This window comes from Pituophis catenifer, unplaced genomic scaffold, assembly GCF_029215685.1.
Source record: "Pituophis catenifer annectens isolate HBS135680 unplaced genomic scaffold, rPitCat1.0.hap2 SCAF_1, whole genome shotgun sequence".
Taxonomy (NCBI): Eukaryota; Metazoa; Chordata; class Lepidosauria; order Squamata; family Colubridae; genus Pituophis; species Pituophis catenifer.
The window spans coordinates 55,705,167-55,723,118 of record NW_027256881.1 but is presented as its reverse complement, the minus strand read 5'-3'; the positions used below and the strand labels follow the sequence as shown (position 1 = coordinate 55,723,118).

The 17,952-nt window shown below is 39.1% G+C and overlaps 1 protein-coding gene across 2 annotated transcripts in view; it reads right to left on the bottom strand.

Annotated features, from left to right (window-relative positions):
- The window catches only part of LOC139308696 (uncharacterized), a 73,588-nt gene extending 60,530 nt beyond the window's left edge, over window positions 1-13,058 (bottom strand). For both annotated transcript variants that reach the window (XM_070932451.1, XM_070932452.1), the window contains exons 1-2: window positions 12,405-13,058; window positions 1,560-1,638 (exon numbers count right to left, since the gene is read on the bottom strand). In XM_070932451.1, the coding sequence (XP_070788552.1) occupies window positions 1,560-1,638; window positions 12,405-12,473 (148 nt within the window). In that variant the 5' untranslated portion in view covers window positions 12,474-13,058. The remainder of the gene's footprint in view (window positions 1-1,559; window positions 1,639-12,404) is intronic.
- Window positions 13,059-17,952: the final 4,894 nt, after the last annotated feature.

Below are 17,952 nucleotides of genomic sequence, written 5' to 3'. Positions count from 1 at the left end.
AGTCCAACTCTATGCCATTTCAGATAAATGGCTATCCAGTCTCTTTTTGAAAGCCTCCAGTGTTGAAGCACCCACACATGAACCCAGCCAATTATAATTTAATCTATATACCATGTTCACACAAACCGTGACTTAGCATGATGTGCAAATTCTGTCAATGGTTGTATCTCATGTTACTGTATCACAAATAGAAGGTATGTTAACCTAACAGAGTTTGCTTTTGGTAGAATGAAAGAGAGCAATTTTGGCTAATCTCTCCTACAGCTATCAGCACTGCCCTCGCATGAAGAGGCTCAGCAGCAGCAGGACCTCAAAACAAGGCATATAAAAGTGACCAAATCCTAGCAAAGATCATAGGATCACAGAGTTTCTCAGATTTGGAGCAAGATCCACAGCAGAATTGCCAACCACTTGTAAAGCTTACTGGCTATTATTGCTCCCATCTTCATCTATTACCCCAATTAAACTTCATTGTTCCAAGAATAAAATCAAGCAGCCTGCCCTTGTACATCACTCTACAGAACAGTGACAGCTAACTTTTTTGACACTGAATGCCAAAACTGGAGTGCACACACGCGCCGGAGCACCAAAACCAGAAAGAGCAGCTGGCCATTGCACATGTGCACTGGACCAGCTGTCTGGCACGCATGCGCGCAATGGAACCTGGAAGAGCAGCTGACGACAGCACGTGTGCCCAAAGAGAGGACTCTGTGTGCCACCTCTGGCACGCGTGCCATAGGTTCGCCATCACAGCTATAGAAGAAGAATGGACAACAGATAACAAATATTTTAAGAAAAGGAGTTGAGTTTTATGTGTTTCTCCAGGATTTGTAGTAGCATAGAGTTCCTGTGAAATTGTTCTGCAATCTATACACTACTAAAACTCTGGTTCTTCTAATCTTTAACTGGGCAAAACAGTGTACCCATAGGGATAAAACTTTTTGTACCAAAATACCTCAAATGGGCTAACTTACCAAATGTATCCAAAATCCAGAATCCATAATTCCCATGGAATTGAAATTTGGCGAGTTTTGTAAGATATTTTATGATATAAAATTATCATAAAACAATTTATGATATAATACAAAATGTCATACAACATTTTATGTGTTGATCTTTGACTATATTACACAGTTCAACGTGAGCTATTTTCAAGGCAAATACATCTCTGAAGGTATCCTAACTTTTCCAGTGAAGGCCGAACATTAGAAGAGCTCTGTCATTGCTAAAGGCACTGAGGAATCTGGTCAGGAAATCTCTCTGAAAGAATGACCCAAGGGGTCACAGGTTGTCTAGTTATCCCATTAATCTTGACCACCACTCATGCTGGCCAGAGTTAATAGGACTTCAACAAGATCTGGAAGGCATCAAATTTGAGAAGATTGCTAGACAGGAAATTCTTAGTTTTAGGGAAGATGAAATTAGCCATATGGGATGGAATTATATAAATTATAACAAAAGTTGACAGAACTTGCATTAGAAAGCACACCCCTGGAAATTACAATGCAAGTTTAACACTAACATTCTTAGTAGATTTCCTAAATACTGGAATGCTTTACCTCTGTCAATCTGAGCAAGTTCCTGGTTCTCTCCCTCAGAATCATCACTGTCTTCCTCATCACTTGGTGTGTAGGAAATCTAGGAGAAAATGCATATTTAAAAATCATTCAACATGAAATGTGCAATGGGCAAACTCTAGTTGCCTGTTTAATTTTCATAAGCATTTCTTTATGAATGTATGTTCCATCTTATACCCAAATTAATCTCAATCTTTACATTTAAAAAATCTTAACAGACATGCTTGTTTCAGCAAGTATTTTTCAACTTCTCAGTTTCTGCATAGGATGCATTTCAAAATTACTTGATATTCCAGAGGGAGAGCCCCATTGCCAATTTTGGAGAAATCCAGTGGCTTCCAAATCACATATTAGTTTGAGAGATCCAGAGTTGACCAATTCTTAAGACAATCTGCAAATAATGCATTCAATTTGGCATCCTAAAATGAAAACCAACACTTGCATCTCCTGCTGCCTCCACAGATATCAATAAAATCTGTATGTAAAGAATACAATTCACATTAGGTAAAATTCTTCTGCATGTTTCCTTATCAGAGGTATGCAATTTAACAACTGAAGGACTCTCTTAGCTGCAGTGACACACCTGTGGACTAACCTCCCTAAAGCAGTTCACCTGGAAACAAACCTGTTCATCACCAAGCACAAGTATTCTTATTCGCTCAGGCATTCTAATTTACTATAATTTGGATTTTTTAATAATGAATTGCTCTGACGTTTTTGGTATTGTATTATAGTTAATTGAATGCTACCTGAAATGTTAAACTTGCAAAGTATATCTATATACTGTACACTACAAACACACATACAAATCCAGCCCCAAAATCTGAAAGCTAGTTAATTGATGCATCTCAGTGCAGCCTCCCCAACTTTGCAGCTCCTTGACAGCCGTGATAACTGAGGATGAGTATCATCTACTACAGTGGTCACCAACTGGTGGTCCGCGAGAAAATTTTGGTGGTTCCCAGAAAAATTATTTGCATTTTTTATATTGCACTAAATCAGGGGTCCTCAAACTATGGCCCCTAGGCCGTATACGTGCAATGAACGTTTGTGTTGCTGCAGAGAGTCTCCCCCTTTGGGGTCTTTTTGTGCAGGTCGGAGGGGGGCAGAAATTCCGACTTGGGATCTGCTTCAGCCTCTTGGTGCGGGGCTTTGGGCGAAGGATGGGGGTAAGCACCACTAGTGGCAAGGAGCCAGAGGGTCTTGTTCAAGTGGGCTGCATCATGTCCTGGAACTGGCTGACCATCTCAGCCCACCGAGCCTCCAGGCGCCGCAGGTCTTGCACTCCCGCAGGTCTTCCCTCTGCTTGGAAAGCCTATGCTTGTAGTCCTCAGTGAGGTGCTTCTACTGAGCCTCCTTCTCGGTCAGATCCAATTTGAGCTGAGCTGTTTTGCCAACTCTTTCTCATGGTGGCTGTTTAGCTTCAGTTGTTTAGCTTCCTGTTGGGGTCCTAAGGAGCCCGGGTGGGAAGCGAGGAGTAGTGAGTAGAGGCTGGCAATGCGTCCGTCAATGTAAGTGACATCGAGTTGGCCATGTCCACCCAGTCACATGACCACCTTGCCATGCCCACCCAGCTGGTCATTAGGCAGATCATATTAGTGGTCCACGGCATTTAAAATTATGAATTTAGTGATCCCTGAGGTTTGAAAGGTTGGTGATCCCTGATCTAATATATCTGGGCAACTGCAACTTAGAGAAAACTGATGTATGGTATTTTTGCTATATTATATACATATTTCTTTCAAGTACCTCCAAAAGAAATTTACATTGTTCATCTGTCCCTTCTTTTCTTACCTTTTTTAGTCACAGTGTGTGCATTGGAGGCTTCCTACCACCTTTGCTATTCCTTGAAATCCAGTTTGGAATGTCAAAAACATAATAACTATTTAAAAATCTCATTAGTATTGAAAACTGAAACTGATCTGTTCTGTCATTTGAAACATCTTAAGAAATTGATCCATTTGCCCAAGTTTGCTATCTGTTACGATTTAATGCTCTCTTCCCCTGCCAAAAAACGAATGATTACTATGCAATAGCTTTGCTAATAATCTAAATTTATTTTTATTGATTAAATTTCTATGGCACCCATCTTACTCATACAGTGACTCTGGGCAGCTTCAATATAATAAATACTGTAGTTAAAAAGTACTAAAATACCATTTAAATTAGAAAAATTGAGTAGAGAAGTTAAAAACCAAGATGATGGGAGGCCTTGGAGTGAGTATTGTCGCTACGCCATCAGTCACTCCTAGTTTACTAGGGCCCTGTTGGGGCCCCAGGCCAAGCAGCACAGCCAAGTTATTAGGCACTTCCAGAAGGCCAATTGTATGGGGGTGGACTTCACCTACCCCAAGAAAATATTCCAGAGGGTGGGAAGGGATGAAATTTTCCCAAGGAGGGACAGACCAAGGCTTCCTTAAATAGTCCCAGAAATACACCCTCTTGCAGGGATGCATTAATTACTGCCTGGATCCACCAAAATCTTCTTGAAGGCCTTTACCAACCAGAAGGGGCAACAATCTAATAAACAAGCAATTGCACTAAGAGTCATGAGGACCCTGACTAATTCCTCAGGTCAAATTGCTCCCAGGTAACTGGGTAAATCCACTCCCTGAGCATCTCCAATGGACCTGCTCCTCACTTGAGATTCCAACAGAAAACAAATTTGAGCGATTTTATCAGTCAAGTGCTTGACAAATTCCTCCACCTGGCCTCATAAGTGTTAATCTGAATCCTTCTTACCAAGGAGGGACCAGGTAATCTTACATAGCGCTGCTGGTTGGCAGTCTGTGAAGACAGTGAGAGCCGAGAAATAGTGACATTTTTGTTTTTGGTTGCTACTCTACATATTGATATTTTGCACTGTTTGTATTTTGATTTTAAATGTTATCTGCCTAAATAAATAAATAAATCTGGAAGCATGCTAAGAGGGAAATGATTAAATGTTACATAGGTCCTCTTTACCTACATAATCACAATTCTCAACAGAAACACTGTGAAGTTTATTAGCAGCAATATTAATATTATCTCCATGTTTCAAAGAATAATTACTACTTTAGGGCTACACAGTTCATCTATGGCTCACAAAAGCTGCAAATCTTATGCAAGAAATAGTAGCAGCTTTGGGAGCCTTAGCTTTTCTAAAGGTTTATAATATAAAGAGGTAGAGAGGGTTTTTAATTCACTGTGTAATAATCCTGATGGGAAATAGCTAAAAGAACATAAAAACCATAGATATGTAAAATATTTAATTGAAATTCACATATCTTGTTTTATCAAGATGCTCAGAAAAATATTTTAATAAATGCTATTTAGCTCAGAAACCAAAAGACAAAGTTTTATGCTTTCCAGTTCCATATTCTGTTTACATTACAGTTTCTGCTTAGTTTAACAACTGCTAAAAAGGTACATTAATTGTAGAAAACTGTAGAAAGCAGATGATGTTGTATACAAGAATGTCAATGTTACAAAATACTGTTCAACATGTTAAATTTAATTATAGAAAGCTAAAGTTGTCTGGATATCAGGATCTGGATACTAGATCTCCTACTGTCTCCTCACCAGATATATGGGGCTCCCATCTAGATACTTCAAAGAATAGTGTCTACATTTTCTGGATTGGTAAAAATGACACTATCCAGCTTTCTACTTTTAGTTTGGCTTAGTGAAGATTCATTTCCACATTTTGTGGATAACTCATGCATTTATTGCAACTTTGAATCTAACATTTTTTTCTAAAAAACCCAAATATTTATTGCCATCAGGCCATAATTTACAGCTTTACCTTCTCCAAAAAATTATATAAACTTTTATATACTAAAACTCTCCAGCTAACCTGGATTTTCATACAGATAATTTTAAAAATGTAATAAATTTACAACTTCATTGCTTTGTGTTGTTCTCACCAAAGAAAAGTGAATTTCGTGGTATCTTAAAGTATGTCCAGGAGCTAAGAATCCATTATAGGCTCAATTCTATGGAGTTAAAGCGAGGTGGTTTTCTGTTGCCATGCTCTCCTCATTGGCACAGAAGATGCAATCTCACTCCAACTCATTAAATGATATAAGCAGAACAGGAACAAGTATTCCTCCAAAGGTAAAATCAGTCGCAACAAGAGATTGGGATATTTCAATTATTTGAAGAGACTTGGGAGGTCTCATCGTCTTCACCAAATTCTAGTTCCCCAAATCTTCCAAAAAGCCATAACAGTTAAAATAGGCATATTTCAGAAAGGATTAGCAAAGATACTATATTTCTCACACTCAGTGGACCCATTTCGTCAAAACTATTTCTTTTTTGCAGGAACCCACCAGTGGTGGGTTGCTACCGGTTCGCCCTGGATCAGACTAACTGGTAGTGGCAGCAGCGGGAGGCTCAGCCCACCCGCAGAAGTATTGCACGTACAAGCGCCCATGAGTGAACCAGTAGCGATGGGTTTTGAAACCCGCCCCTGGAACCCACCACTATGGCACGTTCTAGAAGTCTTTCTCATTCCTTCAAGTATTTTTGCTCCCACTCAAGACACAAATGCTTACGTTTCCTTGAATGCAATAGTCACGTTTGCCATCCAAGCATAAAATAATGAAACCATGAGAAGAGGAAAAGTCAAAACGTTTAAGGCACTTTTACCATTGACTCTTTCTCCCAAATTTAGAAGCAAAAGCTCAAGAAAACTTCCGCTCTTATTGAAACCTATGAATTAGTTTCTTTTTGATTTAGCATGATATGCAAACAATTGTCCCATTACATTAATGTAGCCACTGTTAAGGATATGAACATGTAAGAAGATCTGTGCCAGATCAGACCAGAATCTTATCTATTCCAGCATCCTGGCTCCACTATGGATGTCTCTGGAAAGCCCATAAACAAACTATGTAGAGAACTAAGAACTTTCACACATATACCCCAAATGAAAACTCCTTTTTGTTTCAACCATAATAAATAATTTGGGATGTGTAGAAAACTTGGACACTGCAAGGCTGACTCTTAATTATAAATAATCTGTGAACAAGCAAAAAAAAAAAAAAATCCGTGTAAAATCCCATGATGTGCCTATCCCCTTGGAAGAACGTTTTATTTATTTTATGTCTTTAATTACAAATTATATGCACCTCAATGTTTTACAGAAAACCTTGATTTTGGAACCTAGATCTTCACATAGCACTGTAGCCCTTAATTAACAGAACAATGGCTTATTAAATCGATCCAAGAGGCTTGGGTTTCCACAATATTCTAACCGCCAAATAGCCAATCACATTTAGCCTTCCATATTATTTGTCAATCCCTATAGACAAAAATTATCTAATAATCATACGGTCCATTGTGTCTATGCCGCAGCCTTGAGAAAGCTACAAGCAACCTTAGCAGTTATCAATTTCATCCATATTGAAACCATATTTATGCAATGAAGCTTTACTTATTTATATCTTTTTTTAAAATAGTACAATGAAATAAAGGAATAGAGAATAGTTACATGGAACATATAACTAACATATAACTTGGAAAAAATCAGATTACTTGTTGATAGGATACAGCCTTGAATATCTGGTTTTCTTGTTAACCTTGGGGCCCCAGATGTATGGCTTAGCCCATATCATGATTGTCTTAATTATTGTTATTGGTTGGCTTTTCTTGGCTGCTATATTATGTATAATTTTGTTACATGGTTTTTATCTTGCTTTTAAATATTTTTAGCTGACCATAATCATGCATTTGAGATGGGTGGCCCTACAAATTGAAATGAATTGAGTTAAAGAATAAGGATGGCTAATTTCAAAATCTATTTCCACAAAGTTCAAGAACTGAAGATGTAGTTTACAGCCAGGCAACTGGGAGGCAAATATGAAAGCTTGTATAATAATATAACTGGGAGGCAAATATGAAAGCTTGTATAATAATAATAACACAAAGGCCATGATTTATGTACTTATATTGGATGTGACTGCAAAACGATGTTATTTTTTAATAATTTTATTAAAAGCTTTAATTACAATAATAAAAAATAATACAAACTAAAAAGAAAAAAGAAAAATTGGAAGAAAACAATAAAAGGTGTTATTTGTGTAATGATAACACTGTGCACGTTTGGTTTTTTTGATGTCACTGAGGTTTGCTGAGGATGCCACTGATTCATGGTTGTTTTTTTTTGCATATATTCACATATCGTATGTATTTTCTGCAACTCCCCCCCCCCCCCAGCATGATAGGACTGGATTAAATAGCATGGGAACTAAGTTGCTAATTATAAATTAGAGACCATTAAAAATAAACTTCAGTAATATTAATAAGCCTGCAAAACATATTCGTTTCACAATCAACATAAATAATTCTTATAACTACCAAGAACAGAATTTATTTCTGAGTTTTCAGATCCTTTTCTCTAGTTGCAATTATCAACAGGAATAGTTCATCCTGCTGAGTGAACATTTTGGCTAAGCAAGTTCTTTTGCCAGCAGTCCATCTCTCTTAATATTCTGCAAACCAAGTAATTGGTAACATCTTCGCTTCAATAATCTTCCATTGTCTTCTACAGAGAGAAACTATAGATTATAAACCTCAACACAACTTCCAGGCAATAATAGGCTAGCCACTGCAAAAGCCTTTGTAACAGAAGAATACAACTCATATTTTTTTCTAGCATAGCAAACTGAAGCAGGATATGTGGTAACTTAAAAATCGACAGGTTAACCTATAGATGTTTTCATCCACAGATCAACTTCATTCATACTCTTTTCAGGGAATCAAAAACCTGGTTCACCTACAGATTTTATGATGGTGGAATATTGGTTCACGCAGTAATAATCTCCATGGGAGTAATCTATTGGTTGGGGTTTGTTCATTCTGTTGTGACATTATAGCATCATGTCATGAAAGCACCATTCTAATAAAAAGTGGAAAGTAGATCTTCAAAAAAACCTGATCAACACAGGATAACAGACTCACATTTTCACCTTTATGATCTTGTTAAAACATCAACACTATTAGTTATCATGACTTCAATTAATAACCATCAATGGCCTAACTCCAATTAGTAGAGCTGAATGTCAGACTATTATCTGGGGCAGCCTTTCTAATAGGATTTTCTTCCAAATATGTGGAAGAACATATTTGTATATATCTCAACTCGCAGAATATTCAGAAGTGTTTGTGCTGGTTGAAGAATACAGGGAACTGATGTCCACCCACCTAGAGAATGTCATGTTGACAAAGACTAACCTTCAGGAAGATAACCTATGGTACTTCTTTAACATTGTATTTTAGAAAAAATAATCTTTCAAGTAATATGAGATAATAATATCCACAAAAACCATTTCTTCTTTTTAAAAAGACAACTATGACATGTTTTTTTACTATTTTTTTTTACTACTGGTTCTGTGGGTGTGGCTTGGTGGACGTGGTGTGGCTTGGTGGGCGTGGCAGGGGAAGGATACTGTAAAATCCCCATTCCTCCCCACTCCTGGAGAAGGATATTGAAAAATATCCATTCCCACCACACTCTGGGGCCAGCTAGAGGTGGTATTTGCCAGTACTCAAAATTTCCACTACCGGTTCTCCAAACTGCTCAAAATTACCGCTACTGGTTCTCCTGTCAGAACCTGCTGGATTTCCTGCCTGTTTGACATTTGAAATATGCTGTGCCTGACAAATACAGTAATATTAAAGAAAGCCAAAATTTTCTTCCAATAAAAGTTAAGAGCAAGGAAATATTTTCCTTACAGAAATTTCTTTCCTAAATGGGTGAAGAGTGAGGAAAACAGAAAAAAACATCGCCTCTCGGAGAGATAGAGGGGGGAATCCAAGAGATCGAGACTTTCATCAGTTGAATGAAAACCTTACCTCGAAGTCAACAAAAAGACCAAGAAACTCAGGTAAAACAAAAACCTTAATATTCTATTCCTACAATCAGTTCCAATTATCTTTAACTCAGCAAATGAACCAAAATGAAGTCTGCAGAAGTCTGCAGAAGTAGTCACTGCACAGGAAAGATTACTCAACAGACTGGGAATTGGAGAGATGGGGAAACATGCTGCTATTAATAATGGGAAAGGTCACAGCTTATAGCATAAGCAGCCCAAGACACTTTGTTGACTGAGCCAGAGCAACCAAGAGCAGAACCTCCCATCGGTATGCACAATACTAGATGTTAGGTAAGTTATTTTGACTCATAAGGCTACTTACAAGTGTCTTCTCTCTTCACCAGGTGCCAACATAGAACAATGATAAGTTAAATAACAATCTGTCACCATCTTGACACACAAAATCAAATGCATGAGACAGTTGTCTCCTTCTGCTAAATCACAGAGTAAATGGCAAAAGTCTCCTGAAGTAGGCTTGAAAGTATCATCTTCCAGGCTTACATCACATCTAGACTCCTCAGAGGTTCTCAGAAACATTTTAAAGACAAGAAATAGCTGCTCAACTAGCAACAGATAATTATTCTGTTGTCACATGGCCAATACAGGGTTGACTTTAAATTCCTTTCTTGTTTGTTCATTCTTACAATGGTTGATTGGTTGTTACTTGTTGAAATTCACAATGTAAAGAAATACTGTTCCATGCCCATCAGACTCAAGAGCTGAAGAAACAGGCTGGCCTTCTGCCCTCTTTGCCTTGCCAAGTCAGACAGGAGCTCATATATCTTGGCACGTGTCCACTAGTACTCAGGATATGTTGCCTTGAGGAAATTAAGGGAGTGACAGTTCCATATGGGGGGTCAAGCATGTTCTATAACAAATATTTAATATTTATAGAGCAATTTACAAAAGTTTCCTTCTTCAAGTTAAGCTCTACTTCATGGATACTTCCATGTAGTTGTATTGGCAATAACACAGCAGTGGTTTGTCACTGCCTTCTTCTGGAATGTTGCAACCTTTCTCCCATTCAAATACTAACCAGGCCCAAATCTTCTTAGCTTTTCAAGAGTTCAATTGTTGGCTTTTAGAAAAATTAGTTACAGTACATGTTTCAATGCCACAGGGAGGGTGGGACATACATCCTGGAACAAAAACTAAAATATAAGTTTTGGTTATAAAATATAAGATTCCTACCCAAATAATTCTTGGTTTCACTGGAGGCAAAAGTGTCAGCCATCCTCCTGGCTGATTCAAAGATATTGCCTTATTTTAAAATCTTGTGTTGTAAAAATTGAAAACAAACAAACACTGTGCTCTAGCCATTCTGTGCATCTGTCTAAATTGGTGACAATTATGCCAAGAAGCTAATGCTAGAGATCCCCATTCATGCATATGGAACCTTTTGAGATTACCATCACTGCCTCCATGGACTACTAGACCATTCAAACAGAAGAAAGTTTTCTACACAAAACTTTTAAAATCTCAAGCCATTTATCAGTGAATTCAAAATACAGCCAAGACTGAAGCACAGAAATATATACAGTATACAGCAAATGGAATGAGTAAAATTATTATACAGCTGGATAAGTAAAAGCATCTGAAACAAGGAGCCATTTTGCTCATACAAATGCATGTCTAAGCATGTATCTGTATCAAGTGGGCACCCTCATTATTTCTGATTGCTGTTTTGTTTTTTGTATTGCAAAATTTTACATATCTAATTTTCAGAGGTTCCAAAAACCTAGTACTGCTAACTGCAAAATACAATCCGTGGCAATCTGGATATATTTCTGTAACTTGAATCACTTGAAAGTGAAAAGGTTGTAGAGGGAAAAGATGCAAAAACCAAAACCTTAAAATATTAGGTGTCTTCCTTGTGCATGGGACTCTCCTCTCCAGTAGGTTTTTAATTTAAAAAGAATCAATGGCTGGTTTATAAAAAGTTAGTTCTTGAAGCACAACACACTTTAAAACTAAATCTTGACATATTGCACATATTTAATGCACTGCAAACCCTTACTAGATTTATACTTCAAAGAGCCTTCTCAGTAATAGAACCTTAAATAGATCAATTGTTAGTGTGTGTATATGTCTGCTGTGTGTGTGTTAATAATCATGGTTTTAAGCTCTAATGATACCAGGAAGAGGTTCGCTAAGTAGTTTAAATAGGCATTTGAGCCTTTTTAAAATTTATATTTCATTTCAGGGGTGAAGGAGATAGAAAAGGGGGATTCAGACTGCAGAGCAAGAAGAAGTACACTATCTTTGCTTTAAAAGCTATGAAGAATAAAATGCAAAAAGCTGGATTCAGATCCAGTTCCATTTTATATACCAAAGCAAACATTCAGCAATAAGAAAAGGGCCCCACAGCCTGCAGTCAATCTACTGATTTCATGAGTCCAACCCTTAGGTGAGACTTAGGAGCTATGCAATTCAACCGTTAGTAGCACATTTAGACAGAAGCTAGTCTTAGCGTTCAGGATGATGCTTCTCAGTACTTGGAACACGTTATTTTTGCAGAACCCAGCTCCATTTTCAACAGTATCTAGTACAAGGAGCTTTCCCAACTTCTCCCACACCGATGGGATTCAAAAGCAACAATATGAACATATCCCTGGGAAACAGGTATCTCGACCTTAAAAAAAAAGAAAGAAAGAAAAAGGTGGGGGTTTACAACCACGAGCACTGATACAAGGCTATAAGTCGGAAAATAGGCCTTTTATCACAACCGTATCTATCGGCCGGGGACAAGTTGATTTTTCAAAGTAGCAGGCCTGATTTCTTCGCCTGCAGACCTGCTCTCCTTTCTTTAACTCTCCCAGCGAGCGGGGGGGGGGGGGTGCCAGGGAAAATAGCACCCCGACTGTAAATGATGCCTACCGGCTTCTTAGCTGTTGTTAAGTTCCACTAAGAGAGAGATGCACTTTCTTGGCGATTTTTTTTTTTTTTTACATGTGTAGTTTCTTCTTCTTACCTTCAGCTGGAAAGGCTGAATCTCATTCAAACTCTGATTCCTGAGCTGCTTCGTGAGGATCTTGAGCATGGTACAAATCCAAGGAGCCAGGGAAGAGTTAAGCCCGCACTCGCATCTAAAGCGCGTACAGTCGGCGCCGAGCAACTGCAGGTACACCCCACTTGTGGCTCGAGTGGCATATGATCTACCGAGAAATACGATCGTGCGCCTTTCTTCCTCTTCTTCTTCTTTTCTTTTCTTTTCTTTCTTTTTTTGCACCCCTTATAACATCCCGGATCTGGTTGCTAACGCACAACTTCCTCCCGCGTCTGCTCCGTCGAAACCACTAATGGGTTTACTTTTGTTTTTTTTAGAGGGCGAATGTCTTGCTTTTCCAAACTGCAGCGAAGGACGCCAAGGTAGCAACCCCGACAGCAGCTAGCAGCGTTTCTACTCCAAGAGGCAGGAGGACACTAGATGCCGAAAGAGTTAAACAGGAGATGAGAAAGCTTTCGAAACTAAGGCCCGGAGCTCTGCTCATGGTCTAATTATATGTCATTTCTCTTCCTTTCCTGCACAGTGCCGGTCGCTCCCGCGCGCTCTTCTCCCCGGCTCCTTTCCCTTTTCCACGCTCTCCTCGCGCGCGTACGGCCGCCTTTCTCTCTCTCTCTCGCTCTCTCTCTCTCTCTCGCTCTCTCCTCAGTGTTCTTGCTATATGAAACTTGTAACAAACAGGACCCGAAGACCGGGCGCCGCCGATTGGACAGCCAAGGCGGACTATGTCAATTTCAGGGGGCCGGGTTTCCATTTAAAGGGAAACCAAAAGAAGAACCGAGCAGGTATCGCCGTTTTCTCTCTCTCTCTACTTCTCCCCCACAAGTAGGTTCTGGAGGGGGAGGAAGACCCAGGATGTCCTGCATCTCCTTCGCTTCGAAAGCGTTTCTCCCCACCCCCATTGGAAGTTAAAGGTGTTGGCGGCGCAAGAACCAGCCCAGCGATGCAGAATTGAAACCTTAACAGGGTTTCCTCCCTCCCTCCCTTCCTTCCCTTCTGTACGGTCTCGGGTTTCTCCCTTTGCGGGTACAAAATGTGGTGTGTCTTTTAGCATTTTTTTTTTTAAAAAAAATAAAGACTTTAATCATCATCCTCTTTGCTTTATATCCTCCAATTGAGGACTTAACCCCCCTCCCTTCTCATTACTCCGTTGTATTAATTCAGAATAATATGGGATATTTTAAAAGAATATTATATCCTAGAAAGAAAGAATTTATGGCTATACACATTTTAAAAGCATCGTTTTGTTGGACTATAATTCCCAGACATCCCAATTATTATGGTTCGTCACACAGTCGGCCAGATATTTGGATTGGATATGGCATTTTTACCAATCTAATGAAGCCTTCCAAGGACTTGGAGTAGGCAGATGTTGGTATTAAACGTACATTCACAAGCTGTAAGTTGTTGCAAGTAAAGCTGCCTTTTGCAATTGACTGATCGTGAATTTGTCAATGCCGATCAAGTTCAAATGGGGCTCCAATTGTTTTGGGATTGCACTCAAAGTTCCTATAACTGTTGGTATTACCTTTGCTTTCTTTTGCCACAGTCGTTCTATTTCGATTTCCAAGTCTTTGTATTTTGTTATCTTTTCCAGTTCTTTCCCTTTTATTCTGCTGTCTCCAGGTCCTGTCAGGTCCGCTATCCAGACATATTTTTCTTTCTTTCTTATCGACATTTGTTAAGTCTGGCGTGTTATGTGGCAGGTGCCTGTATGTTTGAATTCTAAAGTCCCAGAACACTTCACCTTCTTCATTTTCAATTACTTTTCTGTATTTTATGATTCCCTCCAGTTCTTGCTTGCAGGCAAATCCTATTTCTTGCAGATCTTCCAATGCACCATTGTTGACGTTTTGTTGTGCCAGCTAAATTTTAAATTTTAAATTGATTTTAAATTGGGTTGTTTTAATTACGGCCAAAATATTTAATTATTTTAATACTGTTTTTAAATTTTGTATGCTCTGTTTTTACTTAGGCTGTGCACCGCCCTGAGTCCTATTGGAGAAGGGCGGTATAGAAATTTAAATAAATAAATAAATAAATAAATAAATAAATAAATAAATAAATAAATAAATAAATTGTTTGTAACCAGCATGCAATGTTCTGCAACAGCTAACTAGGTGGTCCATGGTTTCTTTAGTTTCTTTGCAGAGCTGGCACTTGCTGTTTCTTGCTGTCTTTGCAATTATGGTTCCTGGTGGCTTGGTGTTGTGCAGCCAGAATTAGTCTCTTTATCTCTTTCTTCAACTTTCCTGCTCTTAGACATTGCCAGTTTTGTTATCTTCTGTTTTGTCTGCTATTTATATGTACAAGCCATGCAATACTTTGTCTTCCCATGTCTCTTTTCAGTTCTTCATTTGGTCTTTCATGTAGGCCAGTTTGATCTCTCCAATACTCAGTAAGCCTTCCTGGTCTACTAGCTTCAGTGCCTCTTCTTCACTGTCCTTCAGATATACTTCCAATGCCCCTTTTTCTTCTTCAACCATCTGATGTACTTGCAACATTCCACACATACATACTTTCCTTGGTAAGTAGAATCTGTCAATGTTGCTACGAGGATGTCATTAATTTCCTGGTCTTCCTATCCAGGTCTTTTAGTTCTACTTAAGTCCAGTCCACTATTCCAGCTATGTATCTACTGACTGGAATTGCCCAGGTGTTTATTGCCTTGATGGTATTTCCTCCGCTGGGTTTGGACTTTAAGATCTTCACTCTCTTTTCACTTCTAACCTTTTTATTGACTTCAGTGTGCTTGATGTTGTCAGCTGGAAGGATGCCCAGATATCTGTAGTAGTCATTTCCATCCAGACTTTTGATGTTATTTCCACAGGGCATCTTGATTCCTTTAGTTTTCACTATTTTTTCCTGTTTGATGTTGAGCATGACACATTTGTCCAGTCCAAACTCCATTGCAGTATCTTGGCTGTATACAGACAGTATTGAGCAGCAATTGTATTTCAGATAATAGTGCTTTTCCACACACACAGTTGTTTTCAACTAGAAGTTGTTGGACTGCATCAGCTACCACACTCTAGCTTTTAAAAAGAAAAGTAATATGGATTAAAGGAGGAGTTTATTCTTTTCCTACATCAAATGCTGTGATTAGTTGATTGTGTGCCATCAAATTGGTATTGATTCCTAGTCACCATATACACTTTTCTTCCATGATCCTTAACTTGATCCTTCCAGCTGTGCATCCATTGCCACTGTACTTCAGACCATTCACTTTGCTGCTGGTTATCCTGATCCCATGATGGTGAACCTATGGCACATGTGCCACAGGTGGCACACAGAGCCATCTCTGCAGGCACGTGAGCCAACACCCAAGTCAGCTCCACTGCACATGCCCACACGCCTCCCGCTGGCCAGCTGATTTTCAGGTCTCTGCCGAGAGATGCATGCACGGGGGGGTGCGCATGGGGGTGGGAGGCTGCGGCTCTCCCCACCCCCTCCCCCATTTTTGGTCCCAGGAGGCTTCAGGGAGGCCTGCTAGCACCAAAATGGGGGTCATGCACGCATGCGTGGGGGACGCACAGGGGGTCATGCGCACATGCACCGGGCGTGGGGAGTGTGGAGGGATCGTGCACACATGTGGGGAGGGGCCTGCAGGGGGCATTGCATTATGGATATCAGCACCCGAGGAGAAAAAGGTTCACCATCACTGTCCTAATCTTTTTTTTCCAGCTGTCTTTTCCGATATTAGAGCTTTCCCCAAAGAGCTAGGTCTTTCCACAATGTGTCCAAAGTAGAATGATTTGAGCCTGATATTTGTGCCTCCAGGGAGAACTCTGGATTGATTTATTCAGTGAGCCAATGTTTATTTTCTCAACTGCTCTGTTAATCTAATACCGATGTTCGAAAATGTCAATACTCTTTCCATGCTGATTCTTCAAAGTCCAACTTTCATTTCCATAGAGTGTCACAGGGAATACCATAGACTACAGTATCCTGATCTTTATAGATTTAGCATCTGATTATTTTTTTCCAATGCCTTCATGGCTGAACACATATGGAGTGTTAGTCTGCAGCATATTTCTTAACTACTTGTTCCTTTACTATTGATAGTTGAGCCTAAAAGCCATAAACTATCCAATACTTCAGTACATTCATTGTCAATTATAAGACTTGTGCTTGTACTTGTTGTCATTCAAGTGACTACTTTATATTTTATTTTAGTCCCATTTTTATCACTGTCCTATTTTATTACTAGTGCTTGCAGATCCTGTGATATTTAGTTATCAGGATAGTGTCAACACAGCTCAGGCTATTGATACTTATTTCTCCAATTTTAAAACCACACTCATCTTCTTCCAATCCACCTTCCCTTATATTGCAATAGTGCAATAGCAATAGCACTTAGACTTATATACTGCTTCATAGTGCTTTTACAGCCCTCTCTAAGCGGTTTACAGAGTCAGCATATTGCCCCCAACAATCTGGGTCCTCATTTTACCCACCTCGGAAGGATGGAAAGCTGAGTCAACCTTGAGCCTGGTGAGATTTGATCTGCCAAATTGCAGGCAGCCTGCGGTCAGCAGAAGTAGCCTGCAGTACTGATTTCTAACCATTGTGCCACCGCAACTCATATTTTCAGCATATAGATTGGATAAATAAGGGGAGAGTATATAGCCTTGTCTCATCCTTTTTGCTGTAATTATTTCTACATTCCTACTCTACTCACAGTGAAGGAATTGGTAGAATGCTTCTCCCAAATATCCAGATGATGCATGCATATGTTGCTGCAATTGCCAACATCCAGCCTGAATAACTGGGTTATTCAGAAACCCAATATTGCTCAGTAACCATTATCATTAGTTAGGCCTGTCATGATCCAGTAGCAGCTATGTAGTCATGGAAGAGTATGTAATGCACTCACTCATTCATTTACCCTCTCAGTCTTAGTCACAGCCATACAGAGCAATAGGGAAGAGTCTTCCTTTACATCTGAATAACACCAAAGCAGTGACATAGAGTAGGTTCACCCAGCTTGGTAGACGTATAAAGAAGAAGAAGAATGGAGGGAGGGAGGGAGGGAGGGAAGAAAGAGAAAAAGAGAAAGAAAGAGAAATCCACATGCATAAATTAATTCAGAAGATTTTAAAGACTAAGCTACAGCTAAAGCTAGAACATAATAAAATTATGTTGTAACCATAGAGTTAAGAGTTTATTTTAAATTGCCAGAAAAAGCCACTTGAGTTACATAATACTAAACTTTTGATTTAGTGGTCTTAATCTGAGAGGTGGAGGGGGTAAATTAATAATATGTAAAATCCTTCCTTTATTTCAATGCATAGCAAATCTTTCCCACAGGGACTAGGAGCTCTTAAGTCGTGTCCTGATGTCACCACCACTATCTCTTCAGAATGTTTATGGAAAATGTTAATTTTCCATTCCTTTCTGTCTGGGAATGGTTAACTATTTTATGATATGGTTATTTGCAAAGGACTTCTTTTCACATATGTTGCCATATAACTTTTCGGTAAGAATATAAACATTTTTTAGTAGCTCTTCACTT